The following is a 21,404-nucleotide window of genomic DNA, read 5'->3' on the forward strand; positions in this document are numbered from 1 at the left end:
CCCAAACACCTCGATCGTCGAATCGATGGCTCGGATCGGGCCGAGCTCCCCCGTCCCGTTACCACCTGGTGACGTTACACCGCGGAGGGTGGGGCGCGTGAGGCCGCAGCTGTCGCCTGGCTTGCGCAGTTGCGCTGCTTTATGCTTGCAGGCGGTTTGACGTCAGTTTACCGAGCGCATTGATACACTCCCCGATGGCCCACCCCCCACCACTGGGGGTGACCTCACCGGGGAGCCGTATCAACGCGGGTCCATCGATCGCACGGCTGAGGGCAGCGGGGTCCAAAGAATTCCACCGAACCAAAATTAATTGAAGTATTAATTGTTGTTTCATTTGTTTTCAGGACAGCAGGTGGAGAGAGAGAGAGAGAGAGAGTGGCAGCGGGGCTGTCGTGAAGCGTCGTGGTGCATGAATTAAAAGTTTCGCCTTTTTTTTTTTTAATCCTCACCCCGTTCTGATATCATTTGGAGGCGTATTTCTCCTCCTCGGAGGTGTATCTCCTATTCACTGCATGCAGTGTCTCCTTTCCTCCTCTTGGTCTCCTTTTAGTCCTCTCTCCGTCCATCTCCAGCAAATCTCTACCCGTGGAGCCCGTAAATCTACTCTCTCGTCGCCGGATCGATCTGTCTCTCGAGTTCTCGCTGCCTTTTCGAGCTCGCCGGAGAGGTTGATTTCTGTGGAGGAGTTCGGTTGTGAGATCGGAACGAGCTGCTGACGTGATCCCGCTTGTCGGCAAAAGAAGCAAGGAAAAGGAGAAAGGTGAGAAAAAGATGAAGTTTGTTTTTTCCCCTCTGATTCCATCTTAACGTGTACGCGTCAGTAGTTTTGCGGGTTTTCTTGGGTTGATTGTTACGTAATAGTGGGTATAGTGGTGAAGGAGGGGTTTGTGGATCAGCAGGTTGGTGGAATTAGACGGGATTCGGGATGGAGACGAAGCGGTGCATAAACGTTGCTTGTGGAGCCACCACACTGGAGGGCGAGTGGAAGAAGGGATGGAGGCTGAAATCGGGCGGATTCGCGAACCTCTGCAGCAAGTGCGGGTATAAAGTTATCTCTTTTCTCTTCTCGCTGTTTGTGATTTGAATCTACATCACTATGCTTTGTTTGATTTTTTTTTTTTCTTTTCAGTATTGGGGATTTTGGACAATTTGGTATTTCCTTGAAGTAGTTTTTGGAGGTTTTTTTGTTTTTTGTTTAATTTTCTTTTTTTGGATTTGATGAAAAGTTTGGATTTGGGATGTGTGGGGCCTTGGGTTTCTGGTTTTGTGGTTCTGAGGTACATGATCTTGTGGTCTGCGCTTGTTCTGTTGTTACGTTTACTGGCCCTGAGATTACGTGGAGATAGTGATAGTGTTATTGGTTTCTTGGTGTACTGGACTATCTCAATTTCTGACTTTTGTAGTTGGGTATGCTTTATTTTATTATAAATTTCTAATCTTTTTTTTAACCTGGTTACTCTTTTTTCGTTGGGTTTAGGGCCATTATCTAGGCTTAAATGATTATTTTTTGCCTCTTCCAAACTTTCAAATGCGCGAGCATTTTCTGAAATTATCATCACATCGGTGTTTGATTTTGTGAGTTGGAAGGTTCTATTTCCGTGTGTGCTCTCTGTTTGGTTATTTTTTGAGCAGAGCATCCAGTTCTTGCTTAAATGGGATTTACTCTTTTCTTTTCATTTGCTTTTTTAGGATATTTTCAAAGACAAGGGTTCTATGTTACTATAGGTTACTGCAGTATTTGTCAAGGAAAACTAAAAACCAACTAGTTTGGAATCAAGAATTGTGGTTATGTGTTGCAGTTGCAAACCAACATGAATTATGTGATGCTTCTTGTTTGAACCATACAATTTGCATGAAACTTGTTGTTTACTTCATATCTTTATTACAGATCATGGGTAAACTCTAATTTTGAGTCCTACTCTCTGAATTTGCAGCGAATATTTTATTAAATTTAATCTTCAGCATAATACAAAAAAGCAGCAAAAATATATCAGTTACACTCAGGTTTAGGAAATCAATTTATGAATTTGGCACTTTCTATTTCCACATATGTATATGGTATATTGGCCTTAATTTTATAGATATTCTAGCATTTGTTGTGTGCCAATAATCCTAATCCTCTTCCTTTTAAAGCAGGTCAATTAACAATTGATCCAATTTACTTATTTTCCAAATAATATAATGACATGCAACATGCTAACTATATTCTTGTCATGTCTGTCCTTGGATCTAGGATGGCATTTGAGCAGTTAATTTTTTGTGACATATTTCACCAAAATGAATCTGGGTGGAGGGAGTGTCTTTTTTGTGGCAAGGTAAGTGAATTTTTTGAAGACATTTTATAATTTTAATTTCCATCTATCCTTGCTCTGAAATATAGTATATCTTACTGAATCTGATTTTTTCAGCGCCTACATTGTGGATGTATTGCTTCAAAGTTTTCATTTGATCTGCTTGACAATGGAGGAGTTCAGTGTATTAGCTGCATGAGGAATTCAGAAATTGCCTTCGTAAGATTTTATCCAATTTCATCCATCTGCTTACAAAATGTATGTATGCATACGTTTATGTCCGCTTAAGTACTTAAACGTTTGAGTATCTATGCATGTATAATCTCTGCTATTGTCTTCTCATGCACAAACAATAAATCGTACCTCTGCCTTGTCAATACATTGTAAGATAGATACCTTCCAGCATATCAAATGCACCACAGTTTATATAACCATAGAAAGATGCAACGAATATTAACTTCCAGCGAAAAAATCGACCATTTTACCTAGCTAATCTATCCACCATGTCCATTATAATTTGTGACTGTGAGATGGTTGAAAATGGTCAGTTATTAACCTGATGTGCTCTAAGACTCAGCTAATATAATTATTTGAATCTGAAATCCAATTGAGTGGTCCTTCAGTCCAATTCCTGATTTAAGATTGCCTATCAAACAACTCATATGAGCCCTTGAATTGTTGCAGGAGTGTCCCAAGTCTAAATTCTGTCGAGTTAATTTTGACCCCCACTTACCATAAGAAAATGCACCTTATTCTCAAGTTTAGTGCCCTTTTGACACTGACCTGGTTACTGGTTAAATAGTTGATTATGCTCATCGACTACTGATGTTCGTTATAAGAAACAAGAGTTTTTTTGAACATCATGTCAGTCTGAGTCATCTGAAACTTCTCTTTTTCAGGTTTCAAGGGAAGTCATGCAAACTTTTTTGCCTCAACACAATCAAAGGCTTTTTGCTCTCTCAGCTAGAACCGTAAAAGATGAGAAGGTGAATAATGTTGATCAAACAATTGCAGGTAGTGCCTCTGGGTTGCCAACCATTTCTGCTGATGGTAGAATGGATGTTAGTGCTGTTGGTAAGGGAAAGGTGGTTATGCGGTTGGGCAAAAATATTGACTCTAATCAACAGAGAATTGTAGATATAGAGCAGAGAAAGAGTGTAAATGGATCATTTCGGCATATCAGGTGGAACCACTTGGCCCCTAATGCAGGGGAGGTAGGGAGGTTGACCTTGGGGACTTCAAGTGCAGAAAGGCCTCTTGTCATGCTGCCCCCGCCTAATGCACTTACTGAAGGAGGGGACCAAAATATAGCTTCCTCTGCATTTCAGCAAATACAAAGGTCTCACCAGTTTCTGCCACAGCTTCCAAAGGAAGCTAGTGGAGCTACTCCAGATGCATCAAAAGATGGAGTTTCACATATACGTGTGGCAAGGCCACCTGCTGAGGGAAGGGGCCGGAATCAACTACTTCCACGCTATTGGCCAAGGATCACAGATGAAGAACTACAACAAATATCGGGAGAGTATCCTCATAACTCTGTCTCAGGATAATAACAGCATGTCTTTACATCAATTGGGTGCTGTAGTTCGTTCTTGAGCTTATATTGTTACTTGTTGCCTTTTCATATTTCCTTGTTATTTCAGTTTCCTTAATTCTTCTTCTATAAAAGCTCAAATTCTACAATTGTGCCATTATTTGAGAAGGTCTTGAGTGCAAGTGATGCAGGTCGTATTGGACGTTTAGTTCTTCCCAAAGCTTGCGCGGAGGTAATGCCATATTTGCTCAATTTTTTTTCTTTTGTTTTCTCTTCTAACGCCTTCAATTCCTTTCTAGAAAATTCATTTTGTATATTTTGATGAAACAATTATTATTATCAGCTTAGATCCCATAACCGATGCAGGGACTGGAATCAGGTTTTTGATTGTGGTATGTGATGTCTTACTATGCTACATCATATTAATATGCTTTGAAGGCATTTCTATGAACCACCATGAAGGTGGTCAAAGCGACTTTGATTGCCTAGAGAGCCAGACATCTAGAGTTTTGATCACCTAGTAATTCATTTATCGTCTACTATAAGAATTTATCTTTCATGGTGGGTGAGTACTGAGTACATATGTAATTAGAAAAAGCTTATGCAAAATATGAAAATATGCATATAGAATTATGGATGAGCTTATATAAATTTTTCCTTTCATAAATTCTTCACAATTAGCTTATTTATGACCATGAAATTTGATTGACCCAAATCAAAATTGAGTTTCATAAATTCTTCATGCATGCATACATACATGAGTACATACATATACATAAAACTATCAGCTATTTTGATTTCTCACTATCAGGGAATCCAGTTTGATCTTTCCCCTTCTTCATGACTCTTGATTGTTCTCATATCTTGAATATCTCTCATTTCAACATGATTCTTCTACAGGCTTATTTTCCTCCAATTTCTCAACCAGAAGGCCTTCCACTAACTGTTCAAGATGCAAAGGGTAAAGAATGGCATTTCCAGTTCAGGTTTTGGCCAAATAACAACAGCAGAATGTATGTCTTAGAGGGTGTTACTCCATGCATACAGTCACTTCAATTGCAAGCTGGTGATACAGGTAATTTCTAAGGTTCCATTGATGGATATGAAATTAGAAAGCTACCCAGTGCATGCATATGCTGTAGACCATCTTTTACTATTGCTACCAGCATTAGCAAGCAATCCAGACTGGAATATTTGAAGGAACCTTGCTTATCATCCCATGAAAGTATGCATGACACATCTAAACATCTCAACTACTTTGCTAGAAATTACACCTTTGATATAATAACAATCTGTCCTTTTTAAAAATCTGAGATTGTTAGGAAGGAGTACCCGAGTTTGTTAATTATTTCCAACAATTGATCTCTTCTTGCCAAGTCATTGGAAAGTGTCTAGTTTTCACAAGTCTGTGGGTTGTAGAGTGCTTTTCTACTGAGCTTGAAAAATGCTTTGAATCTAATGGCATTTATTAAAGACTGCTTGCTCCTACACTTAGAAGCAACATGATGTTGCTGCGAACTATTGATTCATTGTTTGTATTTAGTTAGATAACTAGGTTTATCATATTCTTGTTTGCACGTGTTCTTTTGATATAGTTATGGTAGGTTTCTCTATCTTGATTTTTTGTTATTTTTAAATGCATTATTTTTTTGTTTTCTAGTGAATGCTATTTTGTGCCACTATATTACCTTGAACAATACATTTCTAACTGTCATTTGCCCATGCAACAAAACCAAACATATAAACATGATCCTAAAATCCTGCGACCTTAGAATTTGTCTTACAATTTTACTAGCATTTGCTTAACTAATTATTCTGTTGCTCCAGACACTCCTTTGGGAACCCAAGGCATTATTTCCACCAGGTGAGAATTAGTGGAAAACATAGTGAATATATGCAAGGATCGTTGAATCAGTATTGTTACCCATGCTGGTCGGCTACCAATATGGTACAGTATAGGCCCATACCATACCATGCTGGAATGTACTGACATAGGGAGGGGGAGAGGGAGAAGGAGAGGGAGGGAGAGAGATAGGGAGGGAGGGGGAGAAAGAAAGAGAGGGAGGGAGGGAAAGAGAGAGAGGAAAGGTGGAGGCAGAGCTACCACGGCATTGCCGCCGTTGGCGGAGGTGAAGTGGGGTTAGTGAGAGAGGGGGAGGGAGAGAGAGAAGAAGAGGAAGAGATGGAGTGAGGGAATCCTGCAAGGTTCAGTTGCCACCTGACTCTCGCGAGCAAAGAGAGTGTTGGGTTCTAGTAGTCTAGGCGGTGGTAGAGAGAGATGAGAGATAAGGGGGAGAGAGGGATAAGGGAAGGGAAGCTTTACCATGAGACTTGTGAGCAGAGAGAGTGGGTGAGAGAAAGTAGGTGAGAGATGGATTGATCGAGTGCTTGCAAGCCAAACTGACTCGTACGGCCGAAATGTCTTGGGTCGACATCGGTTCAGTTTGGTCTTGGCTGACCCATCCTATTTGGATCGGTTCAGCAAACCATGAATATATGAGACATTTTGTGCTATAAGTGGAATGATTGTCTATCAAAAACTGGGCAGTATATAAAGGCTATTCTCCAGGTTTAGGTGTTGAGATATAATTGGAAGATCTTTTTTGTTTCTATAATATGCTTTTATCTTAATTAGTTTAGGTGTTTGTGCTTATTTATCTAATGATGCTGCATGTCCTTCATATTGTGTCCTTTTCATGAGTCCTCAATTTATTCTTTTTTGCTATCACTTCCTGGACTAGTTTTCTCCACTTATTTATATAGTTTAACTTAATAGTGTAATTTAATTGATAACATTGCTGCTTCATGGCCCTCTTCTTCTTCCTTTCTTCTTCTCAGTGACTTTCAGCCGGATAGATCCTGAAGGAAAACTCGTGATGGGCTTTAGAAAGGCAACAAATACTGCACCTTTGCAGGTAAGAAGCCTCTAGGCATCTTTTTTCTCCTGACAAGTTATAGTCTACACAGAATGTGTTTTTCTTTAGCTATTGGACAAACCGATGTTTTATATTTGTAATCTAGCTTCTGCCCCCTTCATCTTTAGAGTCTAACATAGTTCATATGATTTGCTATATGTATTCTTGGGGATTGTTATATGATTTGCTATAATCTGCATAATGCTTTTTTTTTTTTTTTTTGCCGGGGGGGGGGGGGGGGTGGTGTTGAACTTTGATTTTTGTGCTTACTCCAAAACTTGAAGCAGGATTCTCAGATTTCTGCCATTGCCAATGGTGCCCTTGGCAATGAAACATTCTTCCCTGGTGTAAATGAGAACCTACCTACAGTAAGTGGTTATTCTGAACTTCTTTGGTCGCTAAAGAGAGCTGCAAATATACACTCGATCTCTCAATCTGAATATCTAAGCTCACGGGGATATTAGTTATCATCAGACAGATAAGCATGAAGATAGGCCAAATGAGGGACTGCAATTCATTCAAAGCCAAAGTCGCAATATTGGTGCCAAATGTAGGAGGCTGCATATGGACGCTGAAGATGCTTTGGAGCTTTTGCTGACCTGGGAGGAGTTTCAAGACTTGCTGCGTCCAGCTCCAAATGCCAGACCAAGCATTGTCATGATTGAAGATCATGAAATTGAAGAATATGATGTAAGTCAAACCTGTTAAAATTCTGGGGTAACCTTTGCTCTATGTTTCTTTTAGTTTTACTTATTTTAACATGCCAAGTTCTCTATTACCTGCTTGCTTTATCCTTTGTATTACTTTTTTTTTTGCCTCAGTTCTTGATTTCCATTTTGCTTAATGGCATATTACCTGTAACAATTTCATGTTTCCAGGGATTCATATTGTTGAAATCACCACTTGTCCTAAAAGCTTAGGCTGATAGGATGAGGTAGATTTATTTATATATTTTATATTTTCTAACACTCCCTTACATGTGTGGGCTAGACTTTTCTTTAATGGGTGAGACCAACATGTGAAATTTTTTGATAATGGGGTTTAAAGAGTGCAGAGACAAGGTTCGAACTCAGGATCTCTGCTCTGATACCATGTTGAAATCACCTCTTGTCTTAAAAGCTTAAACTGATTTGAAACCTTGTGGCTCACACAAAAAGAGGACAATGATAAAAGTGTGTATCTGGAAGAAAACAGTGGTAAGTTTTTGGTTTGAACACACCGGCCTTTCTCCGAGTAACCATGGGATGTGTATTAAGTGGCATGGAACTAGTAGGAGCATGCTCTAACCCAAGGCTGGAAGGTTCCAACTCGGGATGTGGAGGCATAACATGATTGTCTTCATTGTAGGTTGGCTCAGGATTGAATGAAGGAACTTGCTCAATGGCACATGGAACACATACCGATGACTTGGTGACTGAAGGCTTTGGAGCATTGGTTTGAGAAGATGGAGATGGTAGAGAGAGGACCATAGAAGGTTTGAAGAATGTGACAATGTTGTCAAGCTTTGAAGGAGCTGATGGTGAATTCCCAGCATAAGGAAAAAAAGATTCATCAAATGCCACATGGTGAGAGATGAATACACGATGGAATGCGTGATCAAGACAATGAAAACCTTTATGGAGTGAGCTATAGCCAAGACGAAGAAGAAAGGCACTAAAGCGATGAAACCAAGTGCGAGGAGCTTGCTTCAGACCATAGAGTGCCTTTTGAAGCCGACACACATGATGAGGATAGACATCATTAACATAATCGGGTGGTTGTTCCATATAGACTTCCTCTAGAAGATGTCCATGGAGAAAAGCATTCTTGACATCGAGTTGACGAAGAGACCATCCATTAGTCACACCAATAGTGAGAACAATGCGAACGGTGGTGGTCTTAACAACAGGACTGAAGGTCTCTTTAAAGTCAATCCCATGAAGTGGTGATTTATATATCTACCTCATCCTATCAGCTTAAGCTTTTGGGACAAGTGGTGATTTCAACACATATATTAATAAAAAGTATGTAGTTAAGCAAAATATACCATCTTTTTTGTTTTAAGCTTTTACATCTTGGTATCGGGTCTCATACTGATATTGGTACCTCACCAATATGGTATAGCATGGCACAGTACGCCCCCATACTGACACATGGTAAAGTGCCAAATCAGAAAAGCACATATGATATGTGACTGCGTGATATCATACCAGTTCCCTTCCAATTTGGCATGGAACACGAACACCCATATGGATCGATATAGTCTCGTACATAAGAACTTGGTTTTGATTTATCTACCTGACTTTTACTCAATCTATTCAGGTACCATTAATTTTATGAGATCGGCAGCAATTTCCTTCACGTTAACTCATAAATGTCTTAGCTGTAATCCTGGCCTTTTATATTGGAATCGTCAAATTTTGGGCAATCAATTTAAAATTAACATCACATCAATGTGTTTTTCTTGATTACATCATACTTCCTATATCCATCTGCCTTCGAATATTTTTCAGCTCTACTGTCCGCAATGATTTTTTGCCTAGTCATATCAATTGGTCCACTGCATGAGCCTACTATCATTCATCTTCCAAAGCATCCATGTGGTGACCTCGTTGAACCATTTGCTCTCAGTTGTCTTTTCTGCTGTTGTTATTTCTTGCAAAGTACTAATACACTCTGCAATGGTCCAACCAAGAGGACCAGTTGCATGTAACAAGGTTATATATTATGCTACTTCATAATAGAAGTGATTGTGGCAATTGGACTTCCTTTATTTGTTGTTTACTGGTCAATTCCACTTCATGTATATGAATCTAACAAATTTAATCAGTTGAATACTTTAACATTGTAAAACAAATGGTCATACTTGAACTATTTAAATTAATGAGCAAAAATTGATAAGTAGCAATTTTCTGATGGCATTTGCTCCAAGGAGTCTCATCTAGCTGACTTTGTTACTAGCACGGTGTCCTCTTCTCAGATTTTTTTTTGGACTTTTCCACACTTTTCGCTGCCACTAACTTTCTAATATCTCGAAGCAACCATTTGTTGGACATTTACGGCCACTGATCTTCTGCTTTCAATTTTCACTTTGTGAAATGCACTTTTTTTTTTCCTTTTTTTTGGTAATGCATTTATATTCACATCAGGGAACTTTTGGCTGAGAGAGAATTTTGCATTTGCCTTCAGTTTTAGTTTAAGAATCCACTTCGGTATGCAAATGGGTTTCTGCAACTGATCCATTTTACTGCTTTGGTGCAGGAACCCCCAGTTCTTGGGAAGAAAACCATTTACACAGCACGACTTACGGGGTAAGGATGATTATGCTATACAATTGTTTGTTTTATTTCAGAAAAGTTTTCCTAAGAAGTAACTGAGGAGCACAAATATTGATGCATATGTATATTGGCAGGGTCGCATGCTTGTAAACAGCATATAAGCATGTGCAGTTTTGATGAAGTTTATACTTAGATATCAGTAGCATAGAGTAGTTTTTATATTTGTACTCTTTATTTAATTGGCGTTGTGAACTTGTTTTTGGAAAGATCAATCCAGTTATTTATCTAGATAAAATTTCAGCGACCTGTGCATAGGTTTGACATAAGACAATCTGGACTTTCTAAGGATTGAGCCTTTGAGGTGCAAAATAGGCATTTATTCTAATATGATTGTTACTTGACCATCTTTAGTCATGTCAGCTTGTTTAGTAAAAAGTGTGATCACTTACAACAAGATTGCTCTGGTTATATGCATGACTTATGGTAAATAACCCCATGTTCAGTATTCTTCTAATTTAAAATCTTACATGAAACATGCGCAACCCCAAGACCTCATGGACACTCATATCTATCAAGAAAATTCTCCCGGGGGGTGGGGGGAGGTCTGCCTGTATTCATTAATTGTGCATCTCTTGGAAGAGCTAACTCAGACCCCTTTCAATTAGTTTGTTAGCTCAAACACTTTAATACTATCTATCTGGCACTAGAGATATTAAGTGCAGAGCCACTACCCATCGCTTGTTGAAATGACATAGTTTACTCGGATACCCAAAGGTTTTCGTCCAGCTGATCAAATTTCATTTGCAGGCTCATTAGACCAGTTTTTGGTAATTATTTTCTAAAAATTCTCTCTTGTATTATTTAAACAACGTGCTAGAAAAGTTATCATTGGCCAAACAGTTTCAGGTTATACTCAACAAGGTTAACTTATTGGACGTGAGTTTGTAGTTGTGATTCTCCATTTTCTGATTTGAAATTATTCATAGTTTATACTGCCACAGGCTGTCAGGCAACAGAGAATTTGTAAGCCATGTGATGGATTTTGAATTTGTTCTTAGCAAGTATGGAAAAGCATTTCTCCAACAACTCGTGGCTCCTTAAGTCAAAAGTTTAAAATTTGCTTGATCAGGACTCCTAGATGTTTATTCTATAAGGTCATTGTTTCTACCAAGATTCATTGTACTAGTCGGTACCATACCATACCGGGAATACTATACCAATATTGAACTAATATGCAGTCTCGTACCATACTGACAGTCTGTACATCTTACCATCTTGTACCGTATCATATTCTGACATTATAATTGGATGGTACCGGTATGGGGTCCAGTACTGAGACAGCAATTTTCTACCTTATTCGACACAGAAGTGCATAATAAGTTTTGGTTTAATTCATATTACAATCCTTTGTCTCACAGCTGCTGTAACCTGTGGGTAAGAATAAAGCATGCTAATGCATGTGAGCTTTTCAATGTCAATCTAATTTTGAGTCACGTTTTTTAATTAGCGTAGTAATTCTGAATTTGGAACTTTCTGCTTGAAGGATACAACCCAGTTTCCCTAATCTCAACCTGAAACTTGGATGAGAAAGAAATACCGGAACCTGTTCGTGTCCGTAGCCAATAGATTAAAGCTTTAGACAGGCTGCCTTCTTTTCATTTGGAAGAGTCGGTTTTGCAGGACTACTTGGGGAACAGCCTGCCATGCATGAGCAAACCAAAGACAAAATTACTGTTGTAAGTGATTTTGCTGCTTCCTCTCCATGAGTACTTGACAGCCAATAACAGAACTGAAAACTGGGGCAATACATGATATGGAAAAAATTGTTTAGCGTTTCCTAAGTGTAGGATGGCAGTATAAACTAGAATCAAACTTCATTAGGTTTTTAGCAATGAGCTAGTTCTTTATTCAAAATCCGGCCAAAGTTGATGTAGGATTATCAAATTAACTGTAGGATAAGATGATGGCAAGCAAATATTTAGGACTCAAGATGAAAAAATGCAGCTATCGAACACAAAAGATTGTAACAAGAATCAAATTTAATAAACTTATGTAACATGTAATATAATATCCTTAGATAATTAAAAAAGATGATCAAGCCGCTGTTGGATTCAGTCGATAGCAGCATAGATTGATAGAATAGGAAGATAGGTAACGATACTTAGAGGAGAAGAAAAGAAGGGAAATGAGAGAAGAACCAAAGAGAATTTTTGGATCGGATAGTAAAGGAAATGGAAAAAACTCTTGAAACAGAGGAAAGAAGAGAAGAGAAGGGGAGTTTCTCTTCTCTCCGAATACTCCACTTTCAGTTAGATTTAAGAAAGGAGTTTGGATAGAAACAAATTTTCTCCAATTCTCCTCTCTTCACTCCCTGTTCGTCCGTCCGAATGGAAGATTTTAACTTTCTTCCTACTAATTTCCTAAACAAATGAGAGGAACTCATCTCTCCTAACCAAAGGGAAAACTAGAGAAACCAACTTTATTTTCTCTCCTAACGAAAATAGGGTCTTTTACTTTCTCTCATCTTTTTCTCTCTTCTCCAATTCTCTCGATCCAAATAGGCCGTAGAGGAGAAAAGGAAAGAGAAGGGAAAGGATTGTGTTTTGGGGGGGGGGGGGGGGGGGGGAAGAGAGAGAGATCATTTAGGGCTTATTTGGATATTCTTACAAGATTAAGCTGAAAATCCTGTAGGATGTTAATGGGACCATCTATTTAAGCGTGACCTTGTATCAACCAAATACCACCTAGCCCAAATCCTCTTTCTTCCTGCAGCCCAAAAGCTAGAACTTAGGTTGGGTATGGACAGGCTTTCAGAAAATGCAGCTCAATGGGCCAATCGGCTCGATTTCTATTGGATTTTCAGCCCATTCCTATAGAAATATCCTAACCGTCCTTTATACCCTTTTTTTCCCTGGTTGGCCAACTAGATCCCTTTTCTATGAGTCTAGCCGAACCAGATTATTTCCTAATTGCAATCCTTAAAATGCTCCTGCAAAGTTGGTCTGAACCCGTGGAAACTAGGACTCAAGGGGAGAAAAAAACTATTTGAGATATCAAACTACATTTCATGTACTGTAGCTTGAAGAGTGCCAGCTGTGCTGCACCGTAATGTTGCCCAAGTATACCTCTATTACTCGATGGCAAAGGCATTACAACTCAAAGCTTATTAGAATCAAAACCTTCTTTATTGCTCTGCAATGATCAGCTAGATGAAATCATGTGTTTGAGTGGGGCACAACATACCTGCCCTCATCCCAATCAAGCAGTTGTAATCCTTCATCATGTAAAAATTTGATCTACATGCATCTTGAGTTGATTATTTGAACTGTTGTTAAGACGCCTAGATGGTTCTAAAGGGTGACCCCTCGAATTGCCCCTACAGTTTAAAAAATCTCCAGAATTAATAAAAATTATATTACGATCTTGTATAGTCAAATTATTTTAGGTACATATATTTGGTTCCCAAAGATCACATGAAAAACATCATATTCATTAAATATACCACAATTTACTAGGTAGTAAATAAATTTCATAGCACATATCAAAAAACATGGATAGAATATAAAGTGATAAATAATATCATAAATAGACACCCATCTCAAAAAAAAATGGTCAAAAAGCAATGAGGCGCCTGGCTTGGTCCAACTTGGGCGCTTGAGTGGCCACCCTGCTTGGTAGCCAGGAAAGTGCGAGGTGCCTATGACAACATTGAGCTGCATATTGCTGCTGCATCACAAAACCGTAAACTAAAATAAAAGAGAAATACAAGACTATAAACTAAAACAAAGAATTTAATTTGGCCATGTTTGCCTGCTCAATTTTACATAAAATGAAGTTTGTTTAGAAAGCATGTGCTGAACCATTAAATACTTAGCTGGTTTATTATTTTTAGCAAGTCTTTTATCTGCTTTCTGTTTTCCTCATCAGCTTCACATTGTTGGGAAAAGATCTATTCTAAAGTATACATTCATATATGGATTATTGCCTTGATACTTTTAGGGAACGAGATCAATGGATTCAATGTGATGATTGCTCTAAATGGCGTCGGTTGCCTGACAATGATGTTCTTCTTCCTTCAATGTGGACATGCGCTGACAACACATTAGACCCAAAGAGGTTGGTAGTAATGTTTGCAAAATGTTCTAAATAAATTGTGAACACCATGTTAAAACTTCTGATGATCGGTTGTCAATGCTTAATTGCATAATACTAGATCACAAACATGTTTCATTGTCCTTTCTGTAGTTAGGCATTGGATTTCCTGGGGATGGATGGGTTGTTCATTCTATGTAAGCCAGTTCTCTCTTTATAAGATCATAATATTACATTAAATACCCTGGTTTAAATTATGTTTGCTAATTTGACGGTCAAACATAAGAAATCTTCTTATAATATTTATATGTCATTATTCAACAGTTGGAAGTTTCAATGGTAGGGTATTTTGAAAATCTGCTTATATAGATGCATGAAAATCAAGCACCAGAGTGAATATATCTGAATCAAGGAAGCAGTGTGTCTTAAGAATTATGGGAGGTGCAAGTATGCAATGTGTTTACATAAACTTAATTGTACCAAATGCATTACAGGTTTTCCCGAAATTGTACTAGTTCTGCATTCACTTGAGCTGTAACATAAAGTAGCATTGCATGAAGAGAAGCAAGTTCAAAAAGGATATCGTAGAGATCAAGATGGCGACGGTTTCCATTATCACTAAATTTTAGGGATAAAGTAGATCACTTCTTTTAATGGAAACAATTATTGGAGACCTTTAGTGTGTCCATATTGAAGGTGATCAATTTTCTGATGTTTCAGTGACATAACCTTGGCCTCACCATAAGGGCTGATTTTGGAAGGATTGCCATCATGAAGAGAGATCACATCTTTTGTTTTCTTTGATTTGTTGCTCGTTTTTTCCATAATGGAAGCTGTCGTGATGTAGCTTTTGATTTTGTCTGATTACATGCGTCTCACTTTTGTGATAGCATTGTGCCCTAGATGCCTCTTCAACATTAGTGATTACTCAATATCTTGTTGTTGTCAGCTTCTTTTTTACTCATTTATGACGTTTCTGCAGATCTTCATGCTCTGCGGCAGAAGAATTGAGCCAGAAAGACCTGCAAAGTCTTCTCCGACAGTATGCAGGTATGTGAATTGGGGGTAATGCAAACGAGTACTAAGTAGAAGGATTTAATATGCCACAGATCATGGTGTTGGTGCTAGGAAAGTTCTTGTGATGTTTAAGCACTTAAAAGAGAGACCTGGTTAGATTCTTGTATTTGCCAGTCTTAGGGAAGCACCTGAGCAGCTCTAAGGGGCTGCCCTTGCATCAGCCACCACATGGGATGATCCTTGGCTCCAGTGATGCAGTTTTCTTTAATATCGATATGTGCTTTGCAAAAAGACTCGGTTTAATTTGAGGACAAGAATAGGTTTCTTATATATCGGGATGTTAAGGCTGTAACTTTTGGTGATATTCAAAATTCAACTTTTCTTTTGCACTATATAAAGTCAATATACATATGGTTAACCTTGCTACTGTAAACATATTTTTTTTCTTAACAAGTACTTTGATGGCATGATACTTACTCCATTATCAACCTTACAGTAGTTTTTTTTTTTTTTTTCTGTTTCGTATTTGGCACACATTCTGTTGTTTATTGCAATATCATTTTTTTTTCATTCATTTTTAATTTGCTACACTTTCATGGCCCTGGGCTAGGTTTGTGGGATTTGTCCATGTCGACATGTTCTACTTTTCTTTTTTGTTGTGGTTTATTGCCAACATTTCACAAAATTTAGACTATGTATATCCATGCACATCTTTGCTATAGAGTACAAGTTTTTGCTAGTTGTCCATCTCTAGAGCGTAGGGCTTCTCATATATCATATTCTTTATGCAGATCACAAGAGGCAGCAAAATAATGCTACTTGCAAACAGCACTTCGCAGTGTTGGATGCATCATCTGGTCTGGATGCCTTGGCCAATGCTGCAGCTCTGGGGGATGTTTGTAATCAAACCACATCCTCAGTTGCAACGACAACCAAACATCCACGGCATCGCCCTGGGTGCACATGCATTGTGTGCATCCAGCCTCCAAGCGGAAAGGGCCCAAAGCATAGCCCTACATGCACCTGCAACGTTTGTCTGACGGTCAAAAGGCGTTTCAAAACACTAATGATGAGGAAAAAGAAACGCCAGTCCGAGCGTGAGGAGGCCGAGGCTCAGAAGAGGGACGCTTGGGGCAGCAAGAAAGAACCTGAGGGAGGTAGCTTGTCAAGAAGTGTGCAGCATCTTGATGTCCATCAGGAGAGTGATCAGTTGAGTCCGGGATACAGTCGAACCGTCATTGAGAAGCTGGACATGAGCAAGAGGCAGATAAACTTGAATTGCCATCCTGGGAGTGATGAGGTTCCACAGGCAGGGCCACCCAGGCTGAGCATGATGAGCCTTCTCCAGGAGGCAAACCTCCCCTTGGAGACGTATCTGAAACAGAATGGGCTCACCAGCTTGGTGGGTGAGCAAGGGAGCTCAAGCTCACCTACAGTTCCACAAGGGCCTGAGGAGAGTGAGGGAAGAACGCCCGATGAGAGTTATTTTGCTTCTGTGGTGCAGGAGAAGGATGGTGGCGCCGAAGAAGGGCATGGTGGTCCAGACAAGGCAAGAGGTGATGCTGCTTGAAAAAAATTTTCTTCCTGCAAAAGCTGTATCAAATTTTGATGAGAATCAGATGGTGCGATGTGTGCATGTCTGTTGGCAGTTTGCAGACATGTCCTTTTTTCTTTCTTTTACAGTGTTCTCTTCATTCATTTGAGTTGGTGAGAGGTACTTACATCAGGAGATGAAACTGGTGAGCATTTTGCTATAGGTAATGCCATGTTTATAATTGAGGGTTGTTCTTTCCAAAATGAATGAATCTAGTATATAACCTTTACATTTCTTAAGACTTGAGCTTTGGTTTATCCTTATGTTGCAAGAATGATTACTGGCAATTTAGATTGTAGAGCTTGAGAAGCTTTGCAGTCCTTGAGGGCCTTAAACATTGCACCCACTGGAATGCTGTGATTCCTTGTTTGTTTTAGCCCTCATAACTTATGAGATGTTATTGCATATGTTTATGTGATGTGGGTGACATTCAAATCTTGACAGGTAAGAAAAACCTTTATATCGTTTTCCTTTTCCTCTGCATCAAGGGATCCTGAGCTAATAAATGGTGCGCTTTTTTTTTTAAAAGAAAACTATGATTAATTTCAAATGAATTAATTGTCTTAGAGGACTCCTAAAGAAATTTTGAAGTGTTAAAAACTAAAAAGAATGTGTCTCTCTGCTTAATTAGCTTATACATATTCTCTCTCACCAAACTATCTTTTTTCCAAACTCCATCCCATCTAATTGTTGATCAATTTGAAATGTTTTTTTGCTCTAAATATGCATTTGTACATGGCCGGGTAAAGATTTTATAAAAATTTTAGTAATGATGTACACAACTTTTTATAAAAAATGCAAGACCAGAAAATCCTTCGAAACAGATATTGCGGGGAAGGATTTCTTCTGACGGACTTCAAGATCTAGAGGCAAGTCTCGCACAAGTTTATGTTGCGTCCTCTTTAACATATGATGAGCACAGGACTCAACATCCATCATTTGTGAGGTAGGCCTGAAGCAAAAACTAAGCTTCAACCTATTGGAGGTCATAAACCGCATCTGAAGAACGTCAGTTCATATAGCTTGAACTCTTCCATGGTCATCACATAAGCAAGAGTCAAAAAAAAAAAAAAAAAGCAGCAGCAAAGAAGCTCGAAAAAGAGGCGAAAATATTATTATATTATGGATTACATGGTTTAGGTTGCATAAACTGGTTCCTCAAGTAGTTTCCTATGCCTAGAAGGTGAGAGAGGATGAGTCTTCCCAACCACTGCAGCAAAGGGGCCACATAAAGCAGCTGAAAAGCTTTGATGGTTGCAAGGTTCTGAGGGGAATCTAAATCTAAAGCTACATAATCCCATAATCCCATTGTATTGGATGAGTTTGGTGGATTCCATGGCCGGAAAGCCAGGTGTCAACTCCTTGCTTCTTCTTGCACTGAGACATTGTCGAAATCGACAAGCAGATTAGATATCAGGTATCTCTAGTTTATTCATGCATTGTTATCTCCTCCACCATCCATGGATGGCCTTTTCGCTGCTGTTATATTTATCATCGCCTGCTCCTGTTGGCTTTCCTTTGGTTTGACGAGAACAAACGCGTGAAGTTGTCATGTTATATTAGCTATATTATCGCTCTCTTCTTTTCCTATCTATTGATGACAACAGCTAAATCGTAGAACTTATAAGATCAGAAGTCGTTCCCTTATGTAAAAAAATAATAATATGATGTAGCCGTGTCTCCCTCCTTGTAATGTGATAGGTTGGTGCAGTATGAAAGCGATAAGAAGGCGTATATACGTGATACATTTAATGCAGACTTGAAAACTTGCTTAAGCCGTCCAAAACTTCTCGACCACTCCATCAAATGTCTCGGGAACCGCATGGTGTTCGGTGATGTATTTATGATACCTCATCATTGGATGATCTCTGCTTAAACTGAGAAAAATGTTAAGAATTTGCCTTCAAAACAGAAAAAGCCATATTAGTCCAAAATATAAATATTTCTAAATACTCTACAAGTATATCGACGAAGCAATTATGAAAAAACAAAAATAAAATATATTACTGAAAAATTCATGATCAGGTCTTGCAGATATTGTCGCAATTTAAGCAAATGTATGGGGAATGAGTACTTTGTGAATAAATAGAGAAATTTCACTAATTCAGAGAATATTATGGCTGTAACATCAAATTTACAATCTACTCATCCCATAAAATCGATTGCTTAAATTGCCAAATTGAGGATTGTGTGAACCCTAGTGTTGGCTCAGGTCAGAATTGCTTTTAACTTTCAAATTATGTTTTAGGAATATAGCTCGCATGAGTACTGTTTTTTTTGAAGGCAAAACAACATCAAAGTACTCTTCTTTTTTTTTTTTTGGATACATAACACCGAAGTACTTTCAAACTACTGCTACGTACGTATTTGATAAGATTAAAAGAAATTTTAGCCTCTATAATAATGCTCTATATACTACATTTGTATATATTCGTATTGAATAATTGCTGTTTCATATTTGTCTCAATTGATTCTGTAGGACAAGACTATATGATTAAGAGCCAACTGCATGGAGGCATATATACGTTAGAGTCCGGCCTTTCATTTGTCTTGAGCAAGGCCGGTGGAGACTGGAGACTCCAAGTGGACGGCCTCTTGAATGCTACGCCGCAGAACTGCAGAAGTCAAAAAAAACTCATCCAACGCGTCCTGAAACAGCAATGTCAAGTGTTAAGGCCTGCTACTCGCTTGAATAACTAATATGCCCTTTCCATACTCAAAACTTAAAAAATATTTACTATACTTCTTTGGAGAAAAAAAAAACAGAGGACGTCATCAATTCAGCTCATATATTCATTCTGAAAAAGAAAGGAAAAAAAAAAAACATCCAGTAAGCTAGGTGAGGTCTACATGGTTGAGTCTAAAATTTCGCGCTAACAGAGTTAATGGAATGGGTTGGACGGTGCTAGGCCTTGTGGAGATCTTTAATCAAGAAATGTTTGTGCCCTATAAGCCTACTTGTAGGAATCAACATTTCACAAGTTAGAATGGAAATTGTTGTTTAGCGGATCTAATCAATTTGTACTATGTTAAATTAAAAGTCTTCTCTCTTTTTACGCGAAAAGAATGCTTTCAGGATTAGTTTAAGTTAGAAACTCAAACCATCTCGAGCCTAAAATTCGAGTAGTATAGCCCAAACAGGATTTATGGTAATGCTATTCAAACCGGAAGGATTGATTCTTTCTATTAAATTGGGTTATAACCTAGTGGTGGCACACATTATCTGTGTAGGAATAGGTTCTGAATTCAAATCTTGGTCTCATTGTTTTTCAAATATTTCACTTGGATATTTAGTAGGTGTTGCTTCCACAATTATTTACCAAAAAAAAATTTACTCTGCTTAATAATGTCCAAGGGCATGATGATGGATCTCATAGAACTAGAGGGGCTATAACTGTATTTCTCTAAGTTTCTATTTTCAGATTATTTTTTGAAGAAGTCTATGTCCATTTTATCATGGTAATCCCTCCCACTTTATGTTTCCTTCATGCCAGACCGAACTTCTTGTTTTGGAACCTCGTAGCTCCTCGTACTTCAGAGCCCTCTCTCTCTTTCTGTCTCTCTCTCTCACACACACATAGAATGGGGGACAAGGCAACCCTTACGAAGGCAAGGCAAGAGCTCGAAGATCTTTACCTCGGAGTCCCAGATGATTCCGTCGACCTTACCTTCAAGGACCTCGCGAGCTTTCAACAGAATGAAGCAGCAGAAAGAAAGACAAGCAACATGGAGCCTGTCCATGTGAAATTCAAGGAGGATGCAAAGGTAGACGCAGCCTTGAGTAAATCATCGAGCCAATCCTTTGGTAAATCACCGAGCCTAGATTTTTCCAAGGCCCTGCAAGGAGCAAAAGACCGGCACCACCGCATGGAAGCTGAGCTATATCGAGAGCATGTGGTGAGGAACAGCTTCAGAAGGAATTCTCAGGGCTTGAATTCAACTAGCCAACTTCACGATGATGACAATGTAAGCGCCTTGAGCATGGCCAGTCCGTTTGAGGAGCGAGGGGGCAGAAGGCGGCCAGGGATCCCTCACTCGAACATCTGTGCCCTCTGCAGCGTCTATATCTACTTTTTCCGGCATCGGTGCCTGGTGAGATATCAATAGAATCCTCTGTGTTCTGTTCCTTTGTAGGTATTCGTAGCATCAACACAATCACTTTCTATTATAAAAGTTGCATCTTTGATCAATCATTGTAATGATATTTTGTCGTCGCATTTGACTTTGGTGAAAATTTTGTGTAGCTGTGTGCATGAATTTAATGCCTGTGCATGGGTAATATATGCATATATCAGTCATACATGTTGGGATTCCATGTCATAATTCAACTAATGAAATCCCATGTCATAGGAATACTAGTATATGCGTATAAATATGTTTATGTGCTAATAATCCATTTTATAGTTGGTCTATTCAAATTTTGAACTATTTTGCCCTCTATTCAACTCTCCATGTAAAGAATTTTCAAATCTTTAAGGAATATGAGCAATATGGTGCTAAGACATAAAATTTATATTAGCTTGCTGTGTTCGGAATGCATTTGTTGTACATACATGATGGACTAAATTAGTACTCTTTATGCATAAAAAAATGAGCTAAGTTATAAAAAAAAAGTTCATGAAGACTGAATTATTTCTTATATAATGTAAAATGACATGCATGAGTCGTTTGTTTATACTTTTATATTGATTGCAGGTGTGTGGA

The 21,404-nt window shown here is 38.6% G+C and overlaps 1 protein-coding gene across 1 annotated transcript; it reads left to right on the forward strand.

Moving 5' to 3' along the window:
- Positions 1-349: 349 nt before the first annotated feature.
- Positions 350-16,957, forward strand: LOC103720400 (B3 domain-containing protein Os07g0679700). Its single transcript, XM_039132980.1, has 14 exons — positions 350-760; positions 900-1,041; positions 2,234-2,315; positions 2,409-2,510; positions 3,191-3,813; positions 3,961-4,057; positions 4,726-4,900; positions 6,664-6,740; positions 7,028-7,108; positions 7,215-7,430; positions 9,981-10,030; positions 13,997-14,113; positions 15,072-15,139; positions 15,898-16,957. The coding sequence occupies exons 2-14, from the start codon at positions 926-928 to the stop codon at positions 16,674-16,676; spliced, it is 2,583 nt and encodes an 860-aa protein (XP_038988908.1). The 5' UTR covers positions 350-760; positions 900-925; the 3' UTR covers positions 16,677-16,957.
- Positions 16,958-21,404: the final 4,447 nt, after the last annotated feature.

This window comes from Phoenix dactylifera, chromosome 13 (assembly GCF_009389715.1).
Source record: "Phoenix dactylifera cultivar Barhee BC4 chromosome 13, palm_55x_up_171113_PBpolish2nd_filt_p, whole genome shotgun sequence".
NCBI lineage: Eukaryota > Viridiplantae > Streptophyta > Magnoliopsida > Arecales > Arecaceae > Phoenix > Phoenix dactylifera.

Excerpts from the sequence above, each read along its gene's own strand:
- LOC103720400 (XM_039132980.1), top strand. The coding sequence starts at position 926 with ATGGAGACGAAGCGGTGCATAAACGTTGCTTGTGGAGCCACCACACTG. Across the intron at positions 4,901-6,663 it reads ATTGCAAGCTGGTGATACAG|TGACTTTCAGCCGGATAGAT; the intron begins GTAATTTCTAAG and ends TCTTCTTCTCAG. Across the intron at positions 6,741-7,027 it reads CAAATACTGCACCTTTGCAG|GATTCTCAGATTTCTGCCAT; the intron begins GTAAGAAGCCTC and ends AACTTGAAGCAG.